Consider the following 26,503-nt stretch of genomic DNA (forward strand, 5'->3'; position numbering starts at 1 on the left):
GTGCAAGTAGATAAATAGGTACCGCTCTGGCGGGAAGGTAAACAGTGTTTCCGTGTGCTGCTCTGGTTCGCCAGAAGCGGCTTAGTCATGCTGGCCACATGACCTGGAAGCTGTCTACGGACAAACGCCAGCTTCCTCGGCCTATAGAGTGAGATGAGCACCGCAACCCCAGAGTCGTCTGTGACTGGATCTAACAGTCAGGGGTACCTTTACCTTTACCTTAGGGACTGCATACTGGGTCAACACATTGCCTCACTGTTGAAAAAATTGCAGTGGCTGCTACTTATCTATTGGACTGAGTTCAAGGTGCTGGTTTTGGTATATAAAGTGCTATGCAGTTTGGGACCAGGGTACCTGAAAGATTGTCTCACGCCTTATATACTCAGTTGACCACTGAACTCTGCAGGAGGGCTTCTTGCAGATGCCATCTTATCAGGAGGTCCATTCTGCACAATGCAGAAATCGGGCCTTTAGTGTGGTGGCACCTTCCCTTTGGGATTTCCTCCCCTTCGATATTCGGCAGTCTCTGTCTCTGTACTGAAGACCTTCCCCTTCCAACAAGTCTTTTCAGTTGAGCTCTTTTGCACTCATTGTCCATAATGGGATTTGATTTACAGTGGTGCCTCGCAAGACAAAATTAATCCGTTCCGTGAGGCTCTTCGTACAGCGGTTTTTTCGTCTTGTGAAGCAAGCCCATTGACAGCTTAGCTGATTAGCGCTATTAGCGGTTTAGCAGCTTTTAGCGATCAGCTGTTAAGCGGCTTATCAGCGGATCAGCTGATAAGCAGCTTAGCGGCTTAGCAAAAGCGGGAAAAAAGGGGGAAAAACCTGCAGGAACTCGCAAGACATTTTCGTCTTGCGAAGCAAGCCCATAGGGAAATTCGTTTTGCAAAGCGCCTCCAAAACGGAAAACCCTTTCGTCTAGCGGGTTTTCCGTCTTGCGAGGCGTTCGTCTTGCGGGGCACCACTGTATTACATTTCTATGCTGCTTTTCATTCACGCAAATCACAAAGCACCTTACAAACAATACATTAAAATAACTTAACAGGCAGCATCTTAAAAAGCAGAGACGTCACCTTGCCAACAAAGGTCCCTATAGTAAAAGCTATGGTTTTCCCAGTATGGAAGTGAGAGGTGGACCATAAGGAAGGCTGATCACCGAAGAATTGATGCTTTTGAATTATGGTGCTGGAGGAGACTCTTGAGAGTCCCATGGACTGCAAGAAGATCAAACCTCTCCATTCTTAAGGAAATCAGCCCTGAGTGCTCACTGGAAGGACAGATCCTGAAGCTGAGGCTCCAATACTTTGGCCACCTCATGAGAAGAGAAGACTCCCTGGAAAAAGATCCTGATGTTGGGAAAGATGGAGGGCACAAGGAGAAGGGGACGACAGAGGACGAGATGGTTGGACAGTGTTCTCAAAGCTACCAGCAAGAGTTTGACCAAACTGCGGGAGGCAGTGGAAGACAGGAGTGCCTGACGTGCTCTGGTCCATGGGGTCACGAAGAGTCGGACATGACTAAACGACTAAACAACAACAACAGAACATCACAAACACAACATAAATCATATAGAATAATTAACAGATTTGTGATGGCCATCAGGCAATGGCTTTTTCCACCGGCCTTGCCACCACCCCACTCCCAGCCCCAGCCTTCATAAGGATTGCTCTTCAGATGTCTTTATTGTTTTATCATTTGCCTGGGCTCCTTTGGGAGGCAGGGCAAGGTATAAATTTAATAAATACATACGTACATTTCTTAGGTTTTATTCAGCCTCTGAGCAATGCATCCAGCTCAAAACATGTAGGGTGCTCGGTTCCTTCGTCAGCAGTTAACAGCACCTGCAAGTCTGGCTTTTTCCTCTGAACATATGAAGAGTCCTCTGGGATCAGGCCAAAGGCTGATCTAGCCCTGCATTCTGTTTTCACAGTGGCCACCCAGATGCTGCCTCTTCACAGGCAGCACCTGCAGAACTCGCCCCCCCCCCGCCACCCCACTTGTGATTTCCAGAATCTGGTATTGAGGGTCATCCTGCCTCCAAGGGTGAAAGTGCAATGTGTTAGGATTTTTATCTAGCCGAGCTGCTCTAGCGAGTGGTACTATTGTACTATGTTTTGTATACATCATGTGAGTGTCTGAGAGAGCGTGAGAAAGGAAGTGTGTATTATCTCTTCCTGTGATGTTGGAAGTTAGTTTCACTTCTCCATGTGTCACAGTTTTCTGTACAGTGGTGCCCCGCAAGACGAATGCCTCGCAAGACGAAAAACCCGCTAGACGAAAGGGTTTTCCGTTTTGGAGGCGCTTCGCAAGACGAATTTCCCTATGGGCTTGCTTCGCAAGACGAAAATGTCTTGCGAGTTTTTCTGACTTTCCCCCCCTTTCCCCCCCTTTTTCTAAGCCGCTAAGCCGCTAATGGGCTTGCTTCGCAAGACGAAAAAAACGCTAGACGAAGAGACTCGCGGAACGGATTCTTTTCGTCTTGCGAGGCACCACTGTACTGGTGTTCAAAGAGCACAGACGTGCTGATGGAGTCTTTGTAAATAAAGTAGTTTTAGAACTACAATTGAGTCTTTCTTCTGCTATGATAAACCAGAAGACTAGGGTGCTCTTTTCAGGAGAGAAGGGTCGCTTATCACCCATCTCTCTGGACTGAGGGAGATTTACAGCCAGGGAGGACCACTGGAGAGATGCTCCAAAGACTTGGGAAGTTGGTAGCCTTCCCGGGGCATGTTTCCAACAGAATGTAGACATTGTACATTTGGGTTGCAGCCATAGCATGGCTCTTTATGGCAGCCTCGTCTTCAACAACTCATTTGGCAGCCATTGGCAGGGAGGAATTCTGTGCAGGCAAGTAAGTGATTCGGTTGCTAGAGGAGAAGATCTGTCCGCTGCCAGTCCACTGGTTTGTGTGTGCAGGCTACAGATGGAGCCAATTCTTTCGTCTTTGTTTGAAGATGAAGATTGAACTCAGCATGAAAGCCCCCCTGTCAACCCCCCCCCAAAAAAACCCTGAGATCTAGCTAGAACAAGATAGGGGTGGGGAAGGAGGGGCATATATAAATGACCCCCTTACACAAAGAAAGCCTCTTTTATTCTATTATGACAGTGGCTCTCAACTTCAGTGTCTGGAGGGGAAACACTTTGTAGAAAAACCTAGAAATCACAGAAAGCTGAGAGCATGAGGAGGCTATTCCCCCTCATGGCATTTAACTGGATGGGGAATATTTGTGTTTTCTCTTTCTCCTCTAAAGCTTTTGAGACGAGAGAGCTTCTATGGCCTCCAGCTGGGCTTTTTCTCTTGGTGGGTGTTTTAGCATTTATTTCAGAATGGCATGTTTTCTGTTCCAGGGGCAAGAAAGAGCCTTTGACCGAACATTCAAAGGCTATGCTTGAAATTGCGGTGAAATCAAACCAAGGACTCATTCTTGGATACAGATGTAGATATAGCTGCTTTCTCTTTGCATGCATGTTTGTGAATGTGTGTGTAACTCAGAAACATTCAAGACACCATCCATAAGTGAAAGGAAAACAGTGAAAATTTGCAGATTGACTCTCTTCTTCTTCTTCTTCTTCTTCCTCCTCTTCCTTGCATTCTATTTTTCCTTCAAAGGCTCATAGTGACAAGGCAGGGAACTCCCAAGACTTGCAGAAAAAGGGGCGCAATCGACCCCCTCTTCTTTCTTCTCAGTTTTCTGAAGCTAGCTCATGAACTGTTTTAATGTTTCATGTTCTGAGCATAGTGCAAAGCACACTGCTTGTACAAATGTGGAAGCAGGCAATTCCCACCTATTCTCTCTCTAATGCCTGCCTCCCTCTCCCCACCCACCCAATATCCTGTTCCTCTTTTGTTGCTAATTGAACTGGGAGGAAGGAATCACCTTGTCAAACTCTCAAAAGCTTCTCCCTTCCAAGAAGGGTTGCTTTTGCCAAGATGGCACCACCTTGCCATGAAGCAGCTGTTTCAGCAAGCAGAGAAGGCTTCCTCTTGTTTCTAGGTCATTTGTTTCATTCATGAATCGCTTCCGATAAAACATTCCCAAGACCATTTGTGGGATCTTCCTTCCTTTCGGTCCAAAACTGTTGAGGGAGCAGCATCACCAATGGAGGAGGAAGTGGTGTGCAGGAAGGGATGTTGTGAGGGGCTGAGACAGGGATGAGGGAAGGATAAATAGAGAAAGTTGTGGGCCTTTGTGCAGCACAGAGAATGATATGTGAATGGAGCATATGAAGCACGTGTGTAAGAGAGGAAAGGTACATTAATATGGGGGGAAGTAGCTGGTGTGAACATGCTTCGGAGTGAATGGCAAATCGCCACAGAGAATGAATTGCAATGAATTTTATAAAAGGCACATCTGTGAATTTTAATGGGTCTCCTTTTGTTTTACAGTCATACCTTGGGTTACAGACACTTAGGATTGCGCGATTTCGGGTTGTGCACTGCGTCAAGCCCGGAAGTACCGGAATGGGTTATTTCTGGGTTTCGGCGCTTGCGCATGCACAGAGGTGTTAAATTGTGCTTTGAGCATGTGCAGAAGCGCCAAATTGTGACCCACACGTGCACAGATGCGCCGCTGCAGGTTGAAAACACTGTGGGTTGTGAACGTGCTTCTCGCACGGATCACATTCGCAACCCGAGCGTCCACTGTATAGGCAATGTGTGTGTGCATAACACACAAATAGACACAGTCTCAGGAAAACAAAGTGATTGTGATCTAAGCTTTTATTGGCTTTACTGAATGTATGCAAGCTATGTTTAATGGAGGGAGGGAGGCGCTTCAGAGAGCAGTTTGCAAACTGCTCTCTGAAGCACCTCCCACTCTACTTGAAACAGCTCATCTGGGCTGCCTGCCCTGCCCCTCACTGCTTGCTTGCTTGCTTGCTTGCCGGCCTGCCAGTCTGTTGTCCTGTGGGAGTTGCTGTGGCCACCTGTTGGTAGCCATGTGAACTGCAGCATGACAACCATCTTATAATTTTATCTATAGTATGATACCTACAGATCAGCATAGCCTTTCGTGGAAAGTGCCATAAAACTTTCTGTTGTGTTTGTTGGAGTAGACCTGACATGGCTCCCCCACTGGAGACATAGTATTTATGGCAAGCTGGCACCAGCATGCCTGTCTCTTGATGGTTGAGACATTGAGTGTGACTTGCATGTGTGAGCAATCCATCTCATATTAAAACACCACACAGTTTTTTATCCAGGCCTTTGGTTGGTTGGTTGGTTGGTTGGTTGGTTGGTTGGTTGGTTGAGTGAGTGTCTTTCTGTCCCCTATTTGTTGTTTTGCCTTTGGTTGTTTTTGTGGTTTTATTTTATGATTTTCTGGAAACAGCTGAATATATTTTTGTTTGTTGGTAAGCTTTTCCTGCTGGCTTAAAAGGCCTGTGCCTTTTCTGTATTGTGTGAAAACCTATCATTTGTTGCTGGTTTTTGTACTGTAAATTGTCTTGAGACCAATGAAGAAGGCAGTTATTAAATAAATAAATGATAATATAAGCTGTGGTTTTATTTATTGGTCGTTTGCTTTTGTTTTTACATTCTTGTGACCCACCATGGTGAAGGTAAAGGGTAAAAGGGCAGTCTGTAAGTAGGAATATTTTCCCCTCACCCTACCTTACCTCAAATGACATGCTTTTCCATTCCGTCCTTTCACCCATCCTTGAGAATTCCACCCACTGGTATGCATTTGTTAACGGGTCCATAGGTTTCAGAGGTGTGGGAAGTCATTATACAAGCGCTAAAATGCCCTCCTTCACTGGACTCACTAAAACACAACACTGCTTTTTCTGGCAGTCCTCCGTCTTCCCTTGAGGGCTCCCTACTTGGTCCACAAGTCATCATGAAACATATATTGAAATGGATGTTTAAATCCCTGTGAAAGTTTCAAATAAAGCTATGCCGTTTTGATTAGAGGAAGATAAAACGGAAAGCTAGAAAGAAAAGGACTTTGCTCACTGTCCTCAGGAGGAGTTCACTGGAAGCACACTTAATCAGGCAGAACCACTGAGCTAATCATAAACAAAAAAGTTTTTTTTTAGTGTATAATCAGGTAGAAAATATACATTTTAAGCAGTCCAGCCAAGGTTTACACCCATATGCCAGCAGTCGAAAAACAAACTGTGGGTTTATTTTTTTAATCTCCAACTTAGAAATCTTTTTGTTCTCCAGTGCAAGATGTGTGCATGTTTCTGTTATTTCAGCTTGACTCGTTCTGAAGCCACGGGGCAGGTCAGAACAGCCCCATCAGCATGCCATGGGAAATGGCAAATTGCTGCACTCCATTTGGAGTAAATGTTACTGAAGATGAAAATGGCACTTCAGGTGCTGTTTTGAAATCCTCCAGACCACTCTGGACTGTGTTGCCTCAAGAGGCAGTAGAGCACCACAGTGTTTGAAATGTTGAAGGACGGCCTCTCTCAGATGCTGTCTAGGGAGAAAAGCAATGACAAACCTAGACAGCATCTTAAAAAGCAGAGACATCACCTTGCCAACAAAGGTCCGTATAGTAAAAGCTATGGTTTTCCCAGTAGTGATGTATGGAAGTGAGAGCTGGACCATAAAGAAGGCTGATCGCTGAAGAACTGATGCTTTTGAATTATGGTGCTGGAGGAGACTCTTGAGAGTCCCATGGACTGCAAGAAGATCAAACCTATCCATTCTGAAGGAAATCAGCCCTGAGTGCTCACTGGAAGGTCAGATCCTGAAGCTGTGGCTCCAAGACTTTGGCCACCTCATGAGAAGAGAAGACTCCCTGGAAAAGACCCTGATGTTGGGAAAGATGGAAGGCACAAGGAGAAGGGGACGACAGAGGACGAGATGGTTGGACAGTGTTCTCAAAGAGACCAGCATGAGTTTGACCAAACTGCGGGAGGCAGTGGAAGACAGGAGTGCCTGGCGTGCTCTGGTCCATGGGGTCACGAAGAGTCGGACATGACTAAACGACTAAACAACAACAACAGAACATCACAAACACAACATAAATCATATAGAATAATTAACAGATTTGTGATGGCCATCAGGCAATGGCTTTTTCCACCGGCCTTGCCACCACCCCACTCCCAGCCCCAGCCTTCATAAGGATTGCTCTTCAGATGTCTTTATTGTTTTATCATTTGCCTGGGCTCCTTTGGGAGGCAGGGCAAGGTATAAATTTAATAAAGGCACAAGGAGAAGGGGATGACGGAGGACGAGATGGTTGGACAGTGTTCTCGAAGCCACCAGCATGAGTTTGACCAAACTGCGGGAGGCAGTGGAAGACAGGAGTGCCTGGGATGCTCTGGTCCATGGGGTCACAAAGAGTCGGACACGACTAAACAACTAAACAACAACAACAGTGGTATACCTTGAGACCGATTTGTCTCACTCATGAGTGACTTGCGCCAGTTTCTGGAAACCACAGGAGGCAAGAGTGCTCTTGTGCTTGAATCCTGTTTGCAGGCTTTCCACGGGCATCTGGTTGAGAATAGGATGCTGAGAATAGATGGGCCATTGAACTTCTCCTGCAGGGCTCTCCTTAAGTCATTATGGGGCAATCCTAAGCTTCTCAGCAGCAGTGTTGCTGCCACTTACCAGGAAGAAGTGAGGAGGCAGTGGGGAGAGCCAATAGAGCGTTCCAAATAACACCGGTCTTGAAAGACCTACACTGGCTCTCAGTACGTTTCCGAACACAATTCGAAGTGTTGGTGTTGACCTTTAAAGCCCTAAACGGCCTCGGTCCAGTATACCTGAAGAAGCTTCTCCGCCCCCATCATTCTGCCCGGACACTGAGGTCCAGCCCCAAGGGCCTTCTGGCGGTTCCCTCACTGTGAGAAGCCAAGTTACAGGGAACCAGGCAGAGGGCCTTCTCGGTGGTGGCACCTGCCCTGTGGAACGCCCTCCCAGCAGATGTCAAAGAGGAAAACAACTACCAGTCTTTTAGAAGACATCTGAAGGCGGCCCTGTTTAGGGAAGCTTTTAATGTTTAATACATTATTGTATTTTAATATTCTGTTGGAAGCTGCCCAGAGTGGCTGGGGAAACCCAGCCAGATTGGTGGGGTATAGATAAATTATTATTATTATTATTATTATTATTATTATTCCTGCTGATGTACCCACACCACACCTGCCCCAGTAAGTGGCTGTGAGACTGCTGCCATGAAGCCATTCCATCTGCTCTGGGAGTCATGATGCGAAAAGTCATGATGTGATCTGGAGTTCCAAGTCAACGCATTAGATTACAGCGGTTCTCAACCTGTGGGTCCCCAGATGTTGTTGGACTGCAACTCCCATCATCCCTGAGCTCTGGCCTTCCTAGCTAGGGGTGATGGGAGCTGTAGTCCAACAACATCTGGGGACCCACAGGCTGAGAAAGCCTGCATTAGAAGTACGTCAAACTCAATACGATTTAGCACACACGTGGGGAACCTTTGGCCATCCAGATGTTACTGAACTGCGAATCCCATCATCGCTGACAATTGCTGGAGCTGACGTTTGGCAGTGTTTCGCTTTTACAAACCGACGCTCTCTGTTTCTTTCCCCCCAGTGCCTGCCGAAAACTTTTTGTACACCTCTTTGGGAGGAGACACATCCATCGAAGGAGTAGATGATGCAAATGACTTTGAGAAAACCAGGCATGCCTTCACTCTGCTTGGTAAGGGATTGTTTAAAAGATGACTTGGATGGTTTCCCAGTGGAACATTTGGATGATATGGCTGTCCTTTGCAGAAGGCGCTTGCATAACCCCCCAGGAGCTTTAATGCGATCTCATGACCCTTGAAGGCATTTGGGTGTAGGTGTGTACATGCACGCAACCGCAACACACCCAAACACACACACCTAGTCAGCTTTACCTTGCTTGTCTACCTATTTAATTTGAATAATGCTTTGCAGGCATATAGCTATTCGTGCTTTCCTCGACATGGCAATTGATGTTGCCATGCTAGTCAACGAATTGGTTAAATTAGTAGATGATTCACTCCAAAGATTTTTAATTGGACCGCAAGTTTGTTAATTCATTTTAATAAAAGCGTTTGCAAAAATCTATGGCTGAGAAGAGGTATTCATACCACCACCCTAGTTTCCTGCAACGTAGGAAATGCTTCTAAGATGGTGCTTCCTGGAATATGTGCAGGTATTGGTTAAAAATATTATATATGCTTTTTCTTCAAAAAATTATTTACTCATACGCATATTTGTGCCGATTACTCAATTCATTATAATCCGTTTTAGTTTGTGCTGAATCCGAGTGTCTGTCCATCTTGCCCAGGCATAGGCAAACTCGGTCCTCCAGTTGTTTTGAGACTACAGTTCCCACCATCCCTGACCTCTGGTCCTGTTAGCTAGGGATGATGGGAGTTGTAGTCCCAAAACATCTGGAGGACCGAGTCTGCCTATGCCTGATCTAGCCCAATAGTGGTTGCCTATCAGTGTTTCGCAAACTTGGGTCCCCAGCTGTTGTTGGACTACAGTTCCCATCATCCCTGATCACTGGTGCTGCTTGCGAGGGATGATGGGAGTGGTTGTCCAACAGCAATTTTGCACCTGTTATTCCAAATTTTGCACCATTGAATTGGTTTCTGTCCCCTGTATAGGTTATGCAAACTGGGCAGGATATCATAATTTTTCTTATTTTGTATAAGTCTTGTTTTGCTTTGCATAGTGGGTGGTGCTATATTACCCCCAAGGTACCAAAAATTAATTCAGGCCCTTCTCTGACTTGAGATTTGAACAGGCATTGCCCGCACATTCATGCATATGCTTCGAACCAGGAGAGCTTGAAATAGGAATGTTGTTACTGCTGTTATTTTAAGGCTGAGGTTCTTAGGGCAGGAGCAGGGATCACACCCTAGGGATCTCCTGCAGCCACGTGAAAGCAATTCTCCAGGCACATTCCCTCTGTGAAGACTGGATATTGGTTGTTTCTTTCAGGAGTGAAGGATTCCCATCAGTTGGCCATTTTTAAGATACTCGCCGCTATCCTGCACTTAGGAAATGTGGACCTTCAACCAGAACGCGATGGAGAATCCTCCAGTATATCAGTAAGTTCTCTGCGGTGTTGCTGCTGTTGTTATAAATAATAATAATAATAATAATAATAATAATAATAATAATGGTAACAGTTAATTAATTAATTAATTACCTGTCCTTCACCCTGAGGCCCCAGGACATGTCACAACAATTAAAACACAATATAGTCATACCTTGAGTTGAATGTGCTTCGGGTTGAGCACGTTCGAGTTGCGCTCCGCGGCAACCCGGAAGTAACGGAGCGTGTTACTTCCGGGTTTGGCCGCTCGCGCATGCGCATGCGCTCAAAACAACATCACGCGCATGCGCGGAAGCAGCAAAATGCAACACGCGCAGACACGCCGTCGCGTCTTGCGTTCCGTTCAGGATGCAAATGGGGCTCCGGAATGGATCCCATTCGCATCCCGAGGTGCAACTGTGTTAAAAACAGTTTAAAACAACAATACAGTCTCAGGAATACGGTAAACATGGAAGAGGCCCTTTTGTGCCATTTGTTTTGTCCCCAAATTCTGATAAAATAATTTAGGGCTCTTTCGGGATTGTGCTACAGCTATCCCACTCGCCTAAGCTTGTAGGATAGCTCAGTCGGTAGAGCATGAGACTCTTAATCTTGGGGTCATGGGTTCAACCCCCCCCCCACTGCTGGGCAAAATATTCCTGCATTGCAGGCGGTTGGACTAGATGACCCTCGGGGTCCCATCCAACTCTGCAATGCTGGAATTCTATAAGTCTGGGGAGCAGCTGGTTTTAGCTGTGCAGTTAGAGAACAGAAGACTCTTGTATTTCTCTCCTTACAGAGATGTAGGTTAAGCATGGGAAAAGTATTCAGAGTGTGCTGGTCCTTAAAGCAGCAGCCGTACCTCCCAAATCAAAATGCCTGAACAAAACACAAGCTCATGAGTAACACATCTAAAAAAAGGAATCCACTCTAAAGTTGTACTAGAAGTTCCACTTTCGTCTCTTACGTGCTTCTTATTCAAGCAGTATGAATACAATAATATAAACAGTGGCGCTGTGGGTTAAACCACTGAGCCTAGGGCTTGCCAATCAGAAGGTCGGCAGTTCGAATCCCCGCGACGGGGTGAGCTCCCATTGCTTGGTCCCTGCTCCTGCCAACCTAGCAGTTTGAAAGCACGTCAAAGTGCAAGTAGATAAATAGGTAACGCTCCGGCGGGAAGGCAAACGGCATTTCCGTGTGCTGCTCTGGTTCGCCAGAAGTGGCTTAGTCATGCTGGCCACATGACCCGGAAGCTGTACTCCGGCTCCCTTGGCCAATAAAGCGAGATCAGCGCCACAACCCCAGAGTCGTCCACAACTGGAGCTAATGGTCAGGGGTCCCTTTACCTAGCGCACTGTTAAATCTGTGACAATTGTGATGTCCTGTTTCAGGGAAGTTTTCTGCCTTAATTAAAATATTAAAATGTGCTTTTGCACAGTGTCACTGTTACCCAGGAGATGGGCTGTTTTAATTTCAGGGCTTTGATCAATTGGGTACATAAACAAATCTTCACTTGTAGCGTTGTCTTCCCTTAATATCATTGGTGTTATTTAATTAAAATGTAAGTGCAGCTCTGTGACGCTAGATCCGTCTGTTAACTCGTTTAATTAGTGATGAGGCAACTTGGTGTAACAGAATGTGATTGCGTAGAGAAGAGATTGGCTTTGTGTGGCCCTCCACTCACAACGCTGCTTACAGGGGAGCAACAGTCTCCATGGGCTGTTTGTCTCTGTCCTGGCTTGTGTATGGCAGTCAATTGCCAAGGAGCACATGGCAAAAACTTGAGTGGTGCCTCAGTTGCTGTTCACAGTCAGGTTCGGAGGTATTGCCTTGAGGCATGTGGCACAGAACCACATTCCTGACCCTTCCGTCCTTGCTCAGTTCAAGACATGGTCCCTGTTTTAAAATTGCTGGCTGCCCAATTTCATGCAGTTTCTCAGGGTTAAATAAATGTGAGGCTCAAATTGACCTTGATCCTAGTTGTAGGTTTATGCCATTGTAAAGCAGGGGAGTTTTAAAGCTATGTCTGCTCTGGAAATAAGCAATGGAAAGTACCGTATTTTTCGCTCTATAGGACGCACCCGACCATAGGACACACCTTGTTTTAGAGGAGGAGAACAAGAAAATAAAATTCTCCCCCTCTCTGCTCAGCGCCCCTTCAGCGAAGAGGCAGGAGAAATGGAGTCCCTTCCATTTCTCCTCCCGCTTGGCTGAAGGGGCACTGCGCAGCTCTCCCTCTCTGCTGAAGTCAGGAGAGTCTTGCTCTCCCGGCTTCAGCAAAAGGAACCCGAAGCCTCCGGAGTGCACCGACCCCTCTCGCTCTCCAGGCTTCAGCGAAAGCAACGCAAAACCTCCAGAACGCAGAGGGAGCGCTCCCTCTGCGGTTTGGAGGCTTCGCGTTGCTATCGCTGAAGCCAAGGAGCCTGCATTCGCTCCATAGGACACACACACATTTCCCCTTAATTTTTGGAGGGGAAAAAAGTGTGTCCTATAGAGCGAAAAATACGGTAACTCTCCTCCTGCTGCTTTTCCTCCTCATTTTCCAAAATAGAAGTATGTGGCAAGTTTTCCAAAGGAAGCAGTGATGGAATGGGCATGAAAAGCAAACACTGTTGAAAGGAGGGCATCATAGTAAACGTTCTTCATTTCCGTTATCTAATTGGCCTCAGGGTGTGGAGAGGTCCTGTTTTTAAATATAGTGGATTCTCGGGTTGCGAACGTGATCCATGCAGGATCCACATTCGCAACCCTCAGCGGCATGTCTGCACATACGCGGGTTGCGATTCGGCACTTCTGCGCATGTGCAAAGCGCAAATTAGCACTTCTGTGCATGTGCTACCACTGAAACCCGGAAGTAACCCGTTCCAGTACTTCTGGGTTTCAGCAGTCCGTAACCCAAAAGAACATAACCTGAAGCAGCTATAACCTGAGGTATGACTGTATTTGGAAGTAAGATACTTTGCTAATCTACTCAGAGGTTCTCTAGTAGATCCCAGCCCACCTTTGGCCCACCACTGGTCTACATAGAATCATAGAACTGATTCCAACCCCCACAAGGCAAGAATCTCAACACATGGTTCCCCATCCTATTGTAAGCCATACCGGACCCTGCTTAGCTTTGCAAATGTGCTAGCAGCTTTATTATTGCACCAATAGGAGGTGGGAAATCATGGGTAAAATAGCAGCATATGGCAAATCTGAGACTGGTTAAAATAGCAGTGAGGTTGTTAAGAGCCTTGATGACCTTATGAGCTGAATCTGGACATTGCTTCATTTGGAATAAGTGAAACTGGGAGCGCAATTCTGTAAACAAGCTTCATCACTCAAAGTGAGCTTCAGCTCTCAGAACGGAAGCCTCCATCCCTCGCTTCCTTTCCCCTGTTAACCGGAGGGGTGGGTGGGCTCTTGTCATCTGGTCCGTGTCCCCCATCGCATGCTTTGCTGAATTGGATGTCTTTCTTTATATCCTAGAAACAGGATGAACACCTGCATAATTTTTGCAGATTGCTGGGAGTAGAGCACAGCCAAATGGAGCACTGGCTCTGCCATCGGAAGCTGGTCACCACTTCGGAGACCTATATCAAGAACATGTCAGTCCAGCAGGTTGTGAACGCCAGGAATGCGCTGGCCAAGCACATTTATGCCCAGCTGTTCAACTGGATTGTGCAGCACATCAACAAGGCCCTGCACACCACGGTCAAGCAGCATTCGTTTATCGGGGTGCTGGACATTTACGGGTAAGCAGAAAGCTTGTTTTCATTTGCCAGGACAAGGTTTCTGCTGGACGCTTGAGATTGTTTGCATTGCAATTTGCAAAATGGTTAGAGCCGTGTGTGCTGATGGGGTGGCCGTTTGCTTATCCATACAGGAAAACATAACAGTAATACTTGGCAGAATTTGTATAGCACTTTTAAGGAGGGTTACTCAAATGCAAATGGACATGGGTGGCACTGTGGGTTAAACCACAGAGCCTAGGGCTTGCCGATCAGAAGGTCGGTGGTTCGAATCCCCGCGATGGGGTGAGCTCCCGTTGCTCGGTCCCTGCTCCTGCCAACCTAGCAGTACGAAAGCACACCAGTGCAAGTAGATAAATAGGTACCACTCTGGTGGGAAGGTAAATGGCGTTTCCGTGTGCTGCTCTGGTTCGCCAGAAGCAGCTTAGTCATGCTGGCCACATGACCCGGAGCTGTCTGCGGACAAATGCCTGCTCCCTCGGCCAGTAAAGCGAGATGAGTGCTGCAACCCCAGAGTCGTTCGCGACTGGACCTAATGGTCAAGGGTCCCTTTACCTTTACCTTTACTCAAATGCAGGCTGAGACTTTTGCTGAGACTACGGAGGAAATTATTTGCAAAACTGATTGAAAGAGAACCGCCATGAGATCTATGGATAAAGCGTGGTTTACAAATTTAATAAATAAACTGCAATTGGAAAACAAGTTCAGACCCCATGTGTCTTCCGTGGCCACAGTTGCAGCCGCAGCTAAATGCCAGTTTGAGAATCGCAGCTGTGGAGTACTGGGTACTTTGCATATATAATTTTGCTGCTGCTTACAACAGTCCTGTGAGGTAGTACAGCCCTCTGTTTCCAACAGTGTTAGTCATGTTTTGATTATGTCTTGATTAATGGAGGTTCCAATTGTATCCTTTAAAAAAAACAACTAAGCTAGCGGTCAGCAACACATGTTGTGGCGATGAGTTCCGTAAGTTAATCATGGTGTGAATAAGTGCTTCCTTTTATCTGACATGCGTCTATTGTCAATCATACTTGTTTGGGTGATCCCAAGTCCTGGTTTTATGAGTGCAGAAAGAAAATATTTCTCTGTCCACATCATTCATAATTATATTCACTTTGTCTCCATGGACCATCTCCCATCACCACTATTTTCCTAAAAACAACAACAACAAAAAACCAACTTCTTTATCCTTTTGTCACAGAAGAGATGCTCCATTTCCTTGATCAATGGGACAAAAGAGGTGTGAAAATTGAAGGATATGTTTTTTAAAAATGTAACCTAAGAAATCCGTACAAGTTCTCTTGATTTCAGAGAGAGTTTCCCCTGCCAAGGATGGAGGTTTGACAAGCCAAAAGCTCTTAGCGACACAGGAAAAAAGAGAGAGGCATAAGACCAATGCAAAAAGAAAAGAAAAAAGCTTGCCAGTCAGAGACATCTGAGCTGAGAACAGGAATCTGAATTGAAGGCTAATACCCATGAAAGATTAAGTTAGGCAAGGGGGTGTCTATTAGTGTGAAATTCATTTTCTTCACCCAGCATCTGGTGCTTATGCCTATTTGTCAGAGAAGGGGTTTGGGAATCACTGCCCTAAAAAAAGACAAACTGGGCTAAGTGGCATCGTTTAATTGATCAAAGAGACGCTTCGGTGCAATGAGCTTTGCCAGCAAACGTCAGGAATATGATCTCTTCAGCAAAAGAGCTTTATCTGCTAGGGATGCTGGTGAGAATTAGCTGCTGTCGTCTCTCGTTGTCACACCTCTTTCTAATGATACGTCTGCATAGACACAAATCACAGAAACGAAGCAGTGGAGCCCAGTTGCGTCCCGCTGGCCTCTCCAGAATAACCTAGTTGGCCACTGTGAGAACAGGAATGCTGGACTAGATGGGCCTTTGGTCTCATCCAGCAGGGCTCTTCTTATAATAATCTATTTCTCCTATACCACCCATCCGATTGGGTTGCCCCAGCCAGCTTCCAACAACAACAACAACAACAACAACAACAACAACAACAACAACAACAACAACATTAAAAATTAAAAATTAAAAATTAAAAATTAAAAATTAAAAATTAAAAATTAAAAATTAAAAATTAAAAATTAAAAATTAAAAATTAAAAATTAAAAATTAAAAATTAAAAATTAAAAATTAAAAATTAAAAATTAAAAATTAAAACTTAAAACTTAAAAATTAAAAATTAAAAATTAAAAATATTATTTATATCCCGCCCTCCCCAGCCAAAGCTGGGCTCAGAGCAGCTAACAACAGTAAAAATAGCACAGTTTACAGTCAATTAATTGAAATACATTCTAAAATCAATTCAGAATCAAATTAATGGCAACCATTGGGCTAGAGTTCTATGAGGATTACCGAAGGAGGGGGTCAGACTGCACCTTGGCCAAAGGCCTGGCCGAACAGCTCTGTCTTGCAGGCCCTGCGGAAAGATGTCAAGTCCCACAGGGCCCTAGTTTCTTGTGACAGAGTGTTCCACCAGATTGGGGCCACTGCCGAAAAAGCCCTGGCTCTGGTTGAGGCCAGCCTAACCTCCCTGTGGCCCGGGATCTCCAAGATGTTTTTGTTTGAAGACTGTAAGGTCCTCCATGGGACATACCAGGAGAGGCGATCCCGTAGGCACGAGGGTCCTAGGCTGTGTAGGGCTTTAAAGGTTAAAACCAGCACCTTAAACCTGATCCTGTACTCCACCGGGAGCCAGTGAAGCTGGTATTGCACTGGCTGAATGTGATCCCACGGCGAGGACCCCGTAAGGAGTCTTGCCGTGGCATTCTGCACCCGCTGGAGTTTCTGGTCTCAAGGGCAGCCCCACGTAGAGTGAGTTACAATAATCAAGCCTGGAGGTGACCGTCGCATGGATCACAGCGGCTAGGTCAGGGCGAGAGAGGCAATACAGCAGCAAACATTAAAAGCTTGCATTCTTATGGCAGAAGGAAAGGGACAGTAAGTTGAGCACAATGGGCCATGGTGAAAATTTATCATGGGTTGCACCGTTGTCATTAGTATGCATGCTTTATTTGCATGCCTTTCATCAAATTAACACAAACAGCATGCAGCCATGGTCTGGTACATGCAGTGAATTTTTACCCACCTCAATTTGTTATATACTGAAATGTATCTTGGGGATATGGCAAGAGATCATACATCATCATGTCCAAAGCTAAGGTTCCAAATGGAAATGCTTGTGGAATTCTCCTGGCGAGAGAGTTTTAATTCATGTTCAGCCATGTTTGACACATTTTAGTCGGGCCTAGAACTGCCTCGCCACAGCTAAAAATCTAGAGTCACTTAATCAAAGATTGCGAGAGAGCTTGACAAATTGTAAAATATAATGGAAGGTGATTTTCACTTGAAGCCTCTATTATTATTTTTTAAGTGTAGGGTATCCCTGGATTGTGCATTTCAGGCTTTCTCTGTGGTTTTCATAGCTTTAGAACTTGTTCAGTCTGCCCTGCAGAAGGTTCCTGAGGGCATCATGCAACTTGAGAAGATACAGGTTGCCCACTGTAATGGTTGTAAGGGGGTTACTTGTGCGTAAATTGCCTTCGGTTTAGTTAGATTGCTATCCCAACCATGCTTGGGCTCAGAGCTCGCCCTCCATGACCTGTTAGTCACTTGCAGAATCCGTCAGTGGGCGTTTCTTGAACCTCTTCCAGCATAAAAGCTGTTTGATGCCAAGTCTCCTCCTACTTTCCCTGCGCGGAACTCGTCTGCGCAAGTAAGGGGAAGGCAGGGGCGTGCCAGCGCTCTCTCCACTAGTTTCTGTTGAAGGGTCTTGGAGCCCTGTCCCCAATTCCTCCATCTCCCTCTCTCCTCTACTGGTGCTACGCTGAATTCCTTCCCCCCTGCTGGTCCCCTCTCCGGCATCGCTCTGGAGCCCTGCCTCCGCCTCTCGCTCTGATGTCAGTTCCCTGACACCCACGCATAGTTCTAATAAGATAACCTGGTGCCCAGGAAGTCAAGTAGCCTGGTGGGTTAAGCAGGAGTCTTGAACTAAATTACTTGAGTTTTCCATGGCCGTTTTCCCAGCTTTGAAACCAGAAGTTATAACCCTCGAGCCCCAGGCAAGTAAATTATTAATGCTCTTAATGCTTCTAATGGGCTTGGAAGACAAAAGTTAAGCATATCTTCGGCATAGAGAAACATACACTGCGGACAGTTGGATCTTTTCAAATCTTTGTGGGCAGGCTGATCCTTTGGTTATGGCTTTCCAGCAAAACCGCCAGTGTCTTATTAAACTTACTAGGTGTTTGCAGGATGCAAAGATGCCCAACACGCCAGAAAGCTAAAACATTTTGGCAAATTGTACATGTTTTTAAGATTTTGTTTTCATCTTCAGTTTGAAATCTCCGTGGCTTTACATTTTTCATGATAAGCAATGCTTCCTTCAGACTTAGTCCAGTACTCATCCTGCCGAATGTTTTGGTTCCCTGGGGAATGTATAATTACAGCTTCTGACTTTTTCAGAAATAAAAAGAAAAGAATTCTGTTTTGCAGAAGGTTGGTGTGCTGTAGCTGTTAGTGTTGTAGAGATGTGGGTTCAAATCCCCGCTCAGTCTTGGAACTCCTTGGCTGACTTTGGGCCCAATCAATCTTTTCTCAGCCTAGCCCTAGAAGCTGTGAGAATGAAATTGGATAAACCCCTGTGTACATGGTTTTGTTTATATCTGGAAGAAGATGAGCTATAACTATGACTGGATACATTATTATTATTTTTAAAAAATTAGGCGTGTCTGTGCTTTGGGTTTCCATTGAGAAAGAAGAGCCAGATAACAAAGAAGAAGAAAAGGGGAATTAGTAACTTAGGCTTTATCATACAATCTCTCTAGCTTACTTTTAAAAACTCCACAATGTTTCCAGCCTTAGGGTGTTTTCATACATTGTGTTAACAAGTACTCTTGAGCTTGTCTCTGGTGTTTTGTGTATCATGTATGAATTCATAAGGGCATAAGAGCCAAAGTCCCGTGTAGTTCAGCATTCTGTTTTCAAAGTGGCCAGTCAGATGTCCCAGTTAACTATTGTGTGAATGGTGTTGTTGTTATTGTTGTGAATAGTGGGCCCAATCTGGAAGGGGACCCTGGTGGTGGAGAGAGATGGGGCGGGAAGTTTGCACAAGCGAGTTCGTTTTATTCACACATTTTTGTACAATGCCCTGCTTCACTTAGTTTGTTACCTTGCATATTTGGCCGCCCAGGCTATCCTCATCGGATTTGGGCTGATGTGTCATTGCAGGAAATGTTGTTTTGTCCTCCCTGTCAGGGGAATGTGGTGATGGCCACCAATTTAGTTGGCTTTAAAGTGGGATTAGACAAATTCACCAAGGATAAGGCTATCAGTGTCTACTAGTTTTGATGGTTATACTTCCAGGATCAGAGGCAGAATGACCGTAAATACTAATTGCTGTGGAGAAGCAGTGGGAGAGAGCCGCTGCCTCCATTTCATTTATTCGTTTATTTTGTGGACTGCCCTTCAACTGAAGATCACAAGGCAGTTCATAATATTAAAATTACAAAATGTGAACACAAAATACATACTAAAGCAAAAGCAAACGCAAACCAATAACCCCTCTCCCACAACACATTTTAAAGGCCGTATAATATTCTGTCAGCCAAAGGCCTGGTTACAGAGAAACATTTTGCCTACTTGGGGAGAGCATTCCACAAATGGGGAGCCACCACAGAAAAGGCCCATTCTCATGTGGCCACCCTTCGGACTTCTAATGAAGGAGGCACGCGAAGAAGGGACTCAGATTATGATCTCAGGATCTGGGTCAGTTCATATAAGGAGAGGTGGTCCTTGAGGTACTGTGGTCCTGAGCCATTTAAGGCTTTATAGGTCAAAATAATATGCCAGATGTGACATGCCTTTGGTCCAATATCCAGAAGAGCTGCTCTTCTGAAATCTCTGGTTCCTACATCATAGGAAAACATCTTGTATTCCTTATTTGTGCCTTCGTTCATGGAGACAAAGGGACAGTTCATTTCCCAATTTTTAGGCTGCATGCTGAAATCGCAATATCACAAATACATTTTTAACAGCCTAAATCTGAGTCTTTGAGCAGAAATTTCCTTAATCGACCTCAAAATGGGGGGGGGACTGGATTTCCATTGGAGCAGCACACTTACAAACTGTAAAAGTTAATGGTTTTATCTTAAGCCAATGGTTTTATCTTAAGCCTTCAGTTCTCTTGCTCTGTTAGAGTTAAGCTGTTATATATGACAATAGAGGAGCTCTTAATCTGATAAAATCGGGAAAATTGGGGGACATTTTTAACTGAATGCCGCCTGTATTAAATAACAAGATTGCAGAGCCTGGAGAGTTACAAATGCAGCCCTTAAAAAATGACAACAAAAATACATTTTAAGCCCTTTATCTTTATGGTCCAGTGGAAGTGTTCTGCCTTAGCTGCCTTTTTATCTTCTCAAAAGCTTTATTAATTGAATAGAAAGACGCTCATGTTTTTGCCTTCTTCTTTCCAAGCAATAAATACAGAGGGAGAGAGGGAGGGAGGGAGACAGCAACAGAGAGAAAGGTGGTGCTTGTTTAGATGTTTAGGTCATTCAGAACATAAGAGCCGTATTGGATCAGGCCAATGACCCTTGTAGCCCAGTATCCTGAGGCGGTAGAGGAAGTACCTTCAGGAAGGAGGTGTAGAGGTGTGTGTGTGTGTGTGTGTGTGAGAGAGAGAGAGAGAGAGAGAGAGAGAGAGAGAGAGAGAAGCACAGTGGGGGCCTCATATTCCCAGGGTGGCCCCTACTAAAGCAAACAGTCTAATTGGTCAATGTCTAAAAGATATCGAGCATCAGAACAACCCTGGCCACTATAAGGAAATTCTGCCCTTGCTATATTCAGTTTCCACCTCTCCATTTTGATTCTCTGGCCCCATATCTGCACAGACTTCTTATCCCAAAATGCAGACGTGCTTTTACACTTGCAAGACTGGATGTTTTGCCATCTGTGGTACTTGAGGGTCGTTTCCAAAAGATCCCGCCTGAGAAACGTCTTTGCCCCTGTGGAGATGGTAGCACCGAAACAGTGCCACACATCCTCCTGTCCTGTACTCTCTACAAAGACCTGAGGAACGAGAGCATCACCCCATTCGTACTAACCATCCCAGGGCGCTCAACCACTGCCACAATGTCCTTTCTTCTATCAGATCAAAATGAGCAGATAACAGCAAAGGTGGCTAGGTTCATAGCAGGGATAATCAGAATAAGGGCCTCTAACTGACAGCTAATTCAGGACTTTAAACTGTGCTTTTATATCAAATTTCCTTTTCTGTGTATACTGTAATGTTTTACTGTTGCTATGGCCATTGGCTAATGCGAATAAAGTTCTATCTATCATCTATCTATCTATCTATCTATCTATCTATCTATCTTCCTAGGGTGGCTTCCAAAAGAATAAAAATAAAACGATTAAAATGTAACTGCAAACTCAGATTTTAGAAATGGTTCTGTGTAGCCTTGACCTGAGAATGTTGTTTCGGTCTGCAGGTTTGAAACTTTCGAAGTGAACAGCTTTGAACAATTCTGCATCAACTATGCCAATGAAAAGCTCCAGCAGCAGTTCAACTCGGTAATTTGGGTTTATAGTTTTTATTTTTCCACAGTGACATTGTCTGGAAATGTGGTCAAGAGGGATAGATAGAAAAGCAAATATTTTTAATATGTGTAAAAGATGGCAAGGGGGTCTCTAACCACATTACATTTTTAACACACAACAGGCTTTTTTTCCTTTCTTTCAGTTGAGGTTATTTTGTTTTCGCAGTATTCATGGTGGGACTATAATCTTTTGCATGCTTGCTTAACATAATGGTCCATTGGTTTCAATGGGGCTTACTCCTGTGAGGAAGACTAACCTGTGTCTAAATTGTAGCTGAAAATGTATTTAATAATCTCCCTGATTCAGAGACTGCATGTATTTGTTTTATTTATTTGTTTTTTAAAAAATCATATACCGCTGTATCATAAATATATATCACAGTGGTTTGTAACAGGAGGGCTCTCTGAGTTCCCAACCATCTAATGTCTTGACTAATAAAAGTTTTCCCATCCTATTTTTTTAATATATAAAAACCAAGTTTTTCCAGCCTTGCTGAATGTGGACACTACAAAATATACATTTAAGAGAAGAAATGGTGTTTATGCTGTGTCAACCCTTCTCCCCCACAAAAAGCAGGCAACACTTTTTCACTTTCCCCTTTCCTTCCCCCATAACAAATGAAATACAAGTGAAGAAAGCAAGGCACACCCTCCCCACAACAGGTAACCCCCCCCCTTGCCCTAGCCAAACAATTTTGAAAAAGCAAAAACCAAAACTAACCAGTCATTGTCCTATGGAACTCGAAACGACCTTGAAATTAATCATTTCACTGAAACGTTATTGGTGCAACTTTGTAAAGTTTCAGTGAAACTGGTTCCCCCAGTGCTAACTTGCATCTTTACATTTGTATGAAAAGATGCAAACTTCTTCTCTCTCCTGCATCAGGCAGCGAGAGAGGGAGAGCAGGGCATATGCTGGACCTCTCCGTTGGCTATTGCTGAAAGACCAGCAAATTCGGGGTCCTCCAATTTCCCCCCCGTTCCTGCCGATGCCTGCAAGATCTCTGTATCTAAGAATTAGTGCCAGAGCTTGCTTTTTGTTCCTCCTCCCTCCTAGTTCCCTTTCCTTTTCTGTTGTGTCTCTTAGGCAGGTGCTGTCATTCCACTGCTATTCGAAAGCCACTCGGCGAGCCTTTTTCAGCTGCAGAGGAGAATAAAAATGCCTGCTGCTATTACTAATAATAGTGATCCTCAGGTGCCGCTTTCGCAGTCAGCCTAGATTTAAAAGAGGCAGGGAAAGAACGAGTTGGAAGGGCCCCTAAGGGTCATCTAGTCCAACCCCCTGCAATTCAGGAATATGGAGCTGTCCCATGTGGGGATTGAACCTGCAACCTTGATGTTATCACAGCACTTTACACACAGCACTTACCTGCGCGGAAGAAAGCAACACGACTGTGCTTCTGGTTTCACTCTCAATGCCCATTTTTGCACAGACCCCACGCCTTGGGTGTCTGTCCCAGTGTGTGACCATTTGAAAATCAGACATTTGGAATAATAATAATAATAATAATAATAATAATAATAATAGTAAATTTTTATTTATACCCCACCCATCCCGGTTCAAAAACCAGGCTTGGGGCGGCTAACAACACATTTAAAACACATTAAAACACTTAATTCTAAGAGTATAGCATAAAATACAGTATAAAAACATGAATAACAATAAAATTCAAAAATCAATTAGATAATCCCCAGGGCTAGCTGGCTGAATTTAAAGCAGGCATTAAATCTAGAGAGTGACTAGGCATCTACTTACTGTCTGGGCTTTGAAAAAAATAAAATAAAATCTCAGTAGGCCCTTGAGAACGTTCCTTCATTTATCATCAGATTAGTTTTTCCTAAATCCAGACAGACCTTTACTGCCTTTTCATTGCAGCATGTGTTTAAGCTGGAGCAGGAGGAATATATGAAGGAGCAGATCCCTTGGACACTTATAGATTTTTACGACAACCAGCCATGCATAGACCTTATTGAAGCCAAGCTGGGTATCTTCGACTTGCTGGATGAAGAATGCAAGGTAAGAAGAGCCAGAATCGTTCTTGGTCACCCTCCATCTATACAAGTGTCACGATAAGCAATAAGCTTTAAAGGCTTTTGAAAATTCTGCCTTTGCTGCTCCTATAATCCTCCGCTTAGCAGAGCAGAGCTTTAGCAGCCCCATCCTTTTGCTACCTGACTTACCTGCCACACAGTTTGCTTGCTTGCTTGTTTTATGAAGGCAGCCCTGTATGGGGAAGTTTTAAATGTTTGCTGTTCTATTGTGTTTTTAATATTTTGTTGGGAACCGCCCAGAGTGGCTGGGGCAACCCAGTCGGATGGGTGGCAGTAACAATACAGTTGTACCTTGGTTGACGAATGGAATCCGTTCCAGAAGTCCGTTCAACTTCCAAAACATTCATGAACCAAGGCGCAGCTTCCGATTGGCTGATTGGGCCCGGAAACAGTGCCAACAGCTGAAACCGATGTTCGGGTTCCAAAGAAGGTTTGCAAACCGGAACGCTAACTCGGGAGCCAAAACATTCAAGTTGCAAAGCGTTCGTCAACCAAGGTACAATTGGAAGAAGAGGAAGAAGAGGAAGAAGAAGTCTATGAACATGACTAAGTATAGATCCAACTGAAAATGTATGACAGTAATTAGCCCTGGACGCAGGTGGCGCTGTGGGTTAAACCACAGAGCCTAGGGCTTGCTGATCAGAAGGTCAGTGGTTCGAATCCCCGCGACGGGGTGAGCTCCCGTTGCTCAGTCCCTGCTCCTGCCAACCTAGCAGTTTGAAAGCACGTCAAAGTGCAAGTAGATAAATAGGTACCGCTCTGGCGGGAAGGTAAACGGCGTTTCCATGCGCTGCTCTGGTTCGCCAGAAGCAGCTTAGTCATGCTGGCCACATGACCCGGAAGCTGTATGCCGGCTCCCTCGGCCAATAAAGCAAGATGAGCGCTGCAACCCCAGAGTCGGCCAATGGTCAGGGGTCCCTTTACCTTTTACCTTACTCCTTTGAAATTAGTTACGGGTTTTTTTGGCTGTTGGCCGTGCCTGGAAGCAGGATAGCACTTTAGGATTCCAGAAACAGACACGGGGTGTGGGGAAGCAGGGGAGTGAGCAGAACCTGCATAAAGAATAAATTGTGCAAAAGTCCATTCTTGTCAAATCCTCACATTTTAAGGATGCTGTGAGTAAACAAAGGTGGCATTATCTTGATTGCATGGCAAAATTTTGTGGGAAAGCCTCTTCAAAAATAAACTTTGTTACTCAGTACAATAATTAAACAGAAGATAAAATAGGTCATTTGAGGTGTGTGGGATTGTGATACAGAGAAGCATAGGCTGTCAAGTTACTGCTGAAATACGTGTTTTCCGCCTAGGTGTATATCTGCTTTGAGTAATTAAGACACTAAGCACTTTAAACTTTAAAAAGCTATTGTCTTTTAGTGCTGAGCTTTCTTGTTTTGCCGAAACACAGGATGCAACCTGAATGAATCAACTTTGTGCTTCATTTCTGCGTAAATATTTGTTTACTGTTTTCTCAAGCACTGGTAGCATTGCTGTAAGAGGTGACAATGGTGCAATAAAGGTTGTAAGGAAAATGTTGGGGTAAATATAAAAGTAAAGTGCTCAAAACATTTTATTCTCAAGCCACAAAAAGCCTGACCAATACAAGTGTCCCAGTTTGCCATCAAAGATGCTTACCTATTTGGTATGTTGCTGGGTTGCTAGCATGTTTTGATGAGGTCTCAGTTCAGTCTCTTAACTACCTGCATCTAGGAATGGACAGATCAGTCAATATCTGGTCCGTACCAGTTTTGCACGTGTTAGAACCATAGACTTGCAGAGTTGGAAGGGGCCCTGAAGATTGCAATGCAGGAATCAAGTAGATCATACATGACAGATGGCCTCCCAACCTCTGCAGTGGTTAGAGGGCTGGACTAGGATCTGAAAGATCAGGGTTCAAATCGCCAATCCATCAGGCTCATTGGGTGAGGCTCATTATGCGGTCACAGTCTTTTATAGCCTACCTCGCAAGGTTGTTGTAAGGATAACATGATAAAAGGAAGAGCCATGCAAGTAGACTTGAGGTCCTTGGAGGAGAAGTGAGATATACATGTCCAAAACAGTTGTGCGCAGGGGTTTTGTCCTTGGGTAAATTTTACCAGAAAAATACACTAATTCAGCTTGTGTCAACTTGGGGCCTCCCAGATGTTTTGAACTACAGCTTCCACCAGCTAATGGGAGTTGTAGTTGAAGACATCTGAGGAGTCACAGGTAAGTGAAGGCTGGATTAGTGCAAGTGGTACTGATCGTGTCATCGTCGTGTATCACAAACTGCTGTAATCGTATCATCGCTGCAGAACGAACTGGCAGTGCAAATCTCCATTCAGAACTGCCTCGACCCTAACAACATTTTGTAAAATCAGCATAAGCCCTGTGCTTTTATGCTGAATATTGATGTGTTTCTGTGTTAACACCTCTCGCTTCCCTCGCTTTCTTTCTTTAAGGTCCCTAAGGGAACAGATCAGAACTGGGCTCAGAAGCTGTACGATCGCCATGGCAGCAGCCAGCACTTCCAGAAGCCTCGCATGTCAAACATCTCCTTTATCGTTGTGCACTTTGCAGATAAGGTAATAGGAGCGGCTGGAGAGTGTGCTGTGTTCGGCTGCGTTCTGCGTGGCGAAGGGCTGAGTGTGTTTTGTGGCAGTTGCTGAGAATGTGTTTACTTTCCTCTTTATCTTCAAATGCTCAGGCTAGTCTAGAATCATAGAATTGTAGAGTTGGAAAGAACCCCAAGGGCCCACCACCTGCAATGCAGGAATGAGTTGAAAGCCTGCATTTGGGGGGGTAGGATGGGAGCTCCAGCTGCTTCATTCAGTTGCATCATGGTGAGAGCCACTATGGTATAGCAAAACTCCCTCTCTTTCAAACTGCCTGCCTGTTGACACCAGGCAGACACATTTGCTGTACAGTGGTGCCTCGCAAGACGAAATTAATTCGTTCCGCGAGTTTTTTCGTCCTGCGATTTTTTTCGTCTTGCGAAGCACGGACTTTGGGAAAGCTTCAAAAATCACCAAAGTCTTCAAAAACCTCAAAAAAGGCTACCACACCGCGTGCTATGAGTTGCTCCTCGAAGTGAATGCACGGTTTTAAGAAAAAGGAAACAA

The 26,503-nt window shown here is 44.9% G+C and overlaps 1 protein-coding gene across 3 annotated transcripts in view; it reads left to right on the plus strand.

Moving 5' to 3' along the window:
* MYO5B (myosin VB) overlaps positions 1-26,503 on the plus strand; it is a 296,838-nt gene that overhangs the window by 158,603 nt on the left and 111,732 nt on the right. For all 3 annotated transcript variants that reach the window (XM_081881337.1, XM_081881338.1, XM_081881339.1), the window contains exons 8-13: positions 8,525-8,632; positions 9,910-10,019; positions 13,478-13,743; positions 21,246-21,327; positions 23,230-23,370; positions 25,844-25,966. In XM_081881337.1, the coding sequence (XP_081737463.1) occupies positions 8,525-8,632; positions 9,910-10,019; positions 13,478-13,743; positions 21,246-21,327; positions 23,230-23,370; positions 25,844-25,966 (830 nt within the window). The remainder of the gene's footprint in view (positions 1-8,524; positions 8,633-9,909; positions 10,020-13,477; positions 13,744-21,245; positions 21,328-23,229; positions 23,371-25,843; positions 25,967-26,503) is intronic.

Source organism: Podarcis erhardii (assembly GCF_964252035.2).
Source record: "Podarcis erhardii genome assembly, chromosome: 11".
Lineage (NCBI taxonomy): Eukaryota > Metazoa > Chordata > Lepidosauria > Squamata > Lacertidae > Podarcis > Podarcis erhardii.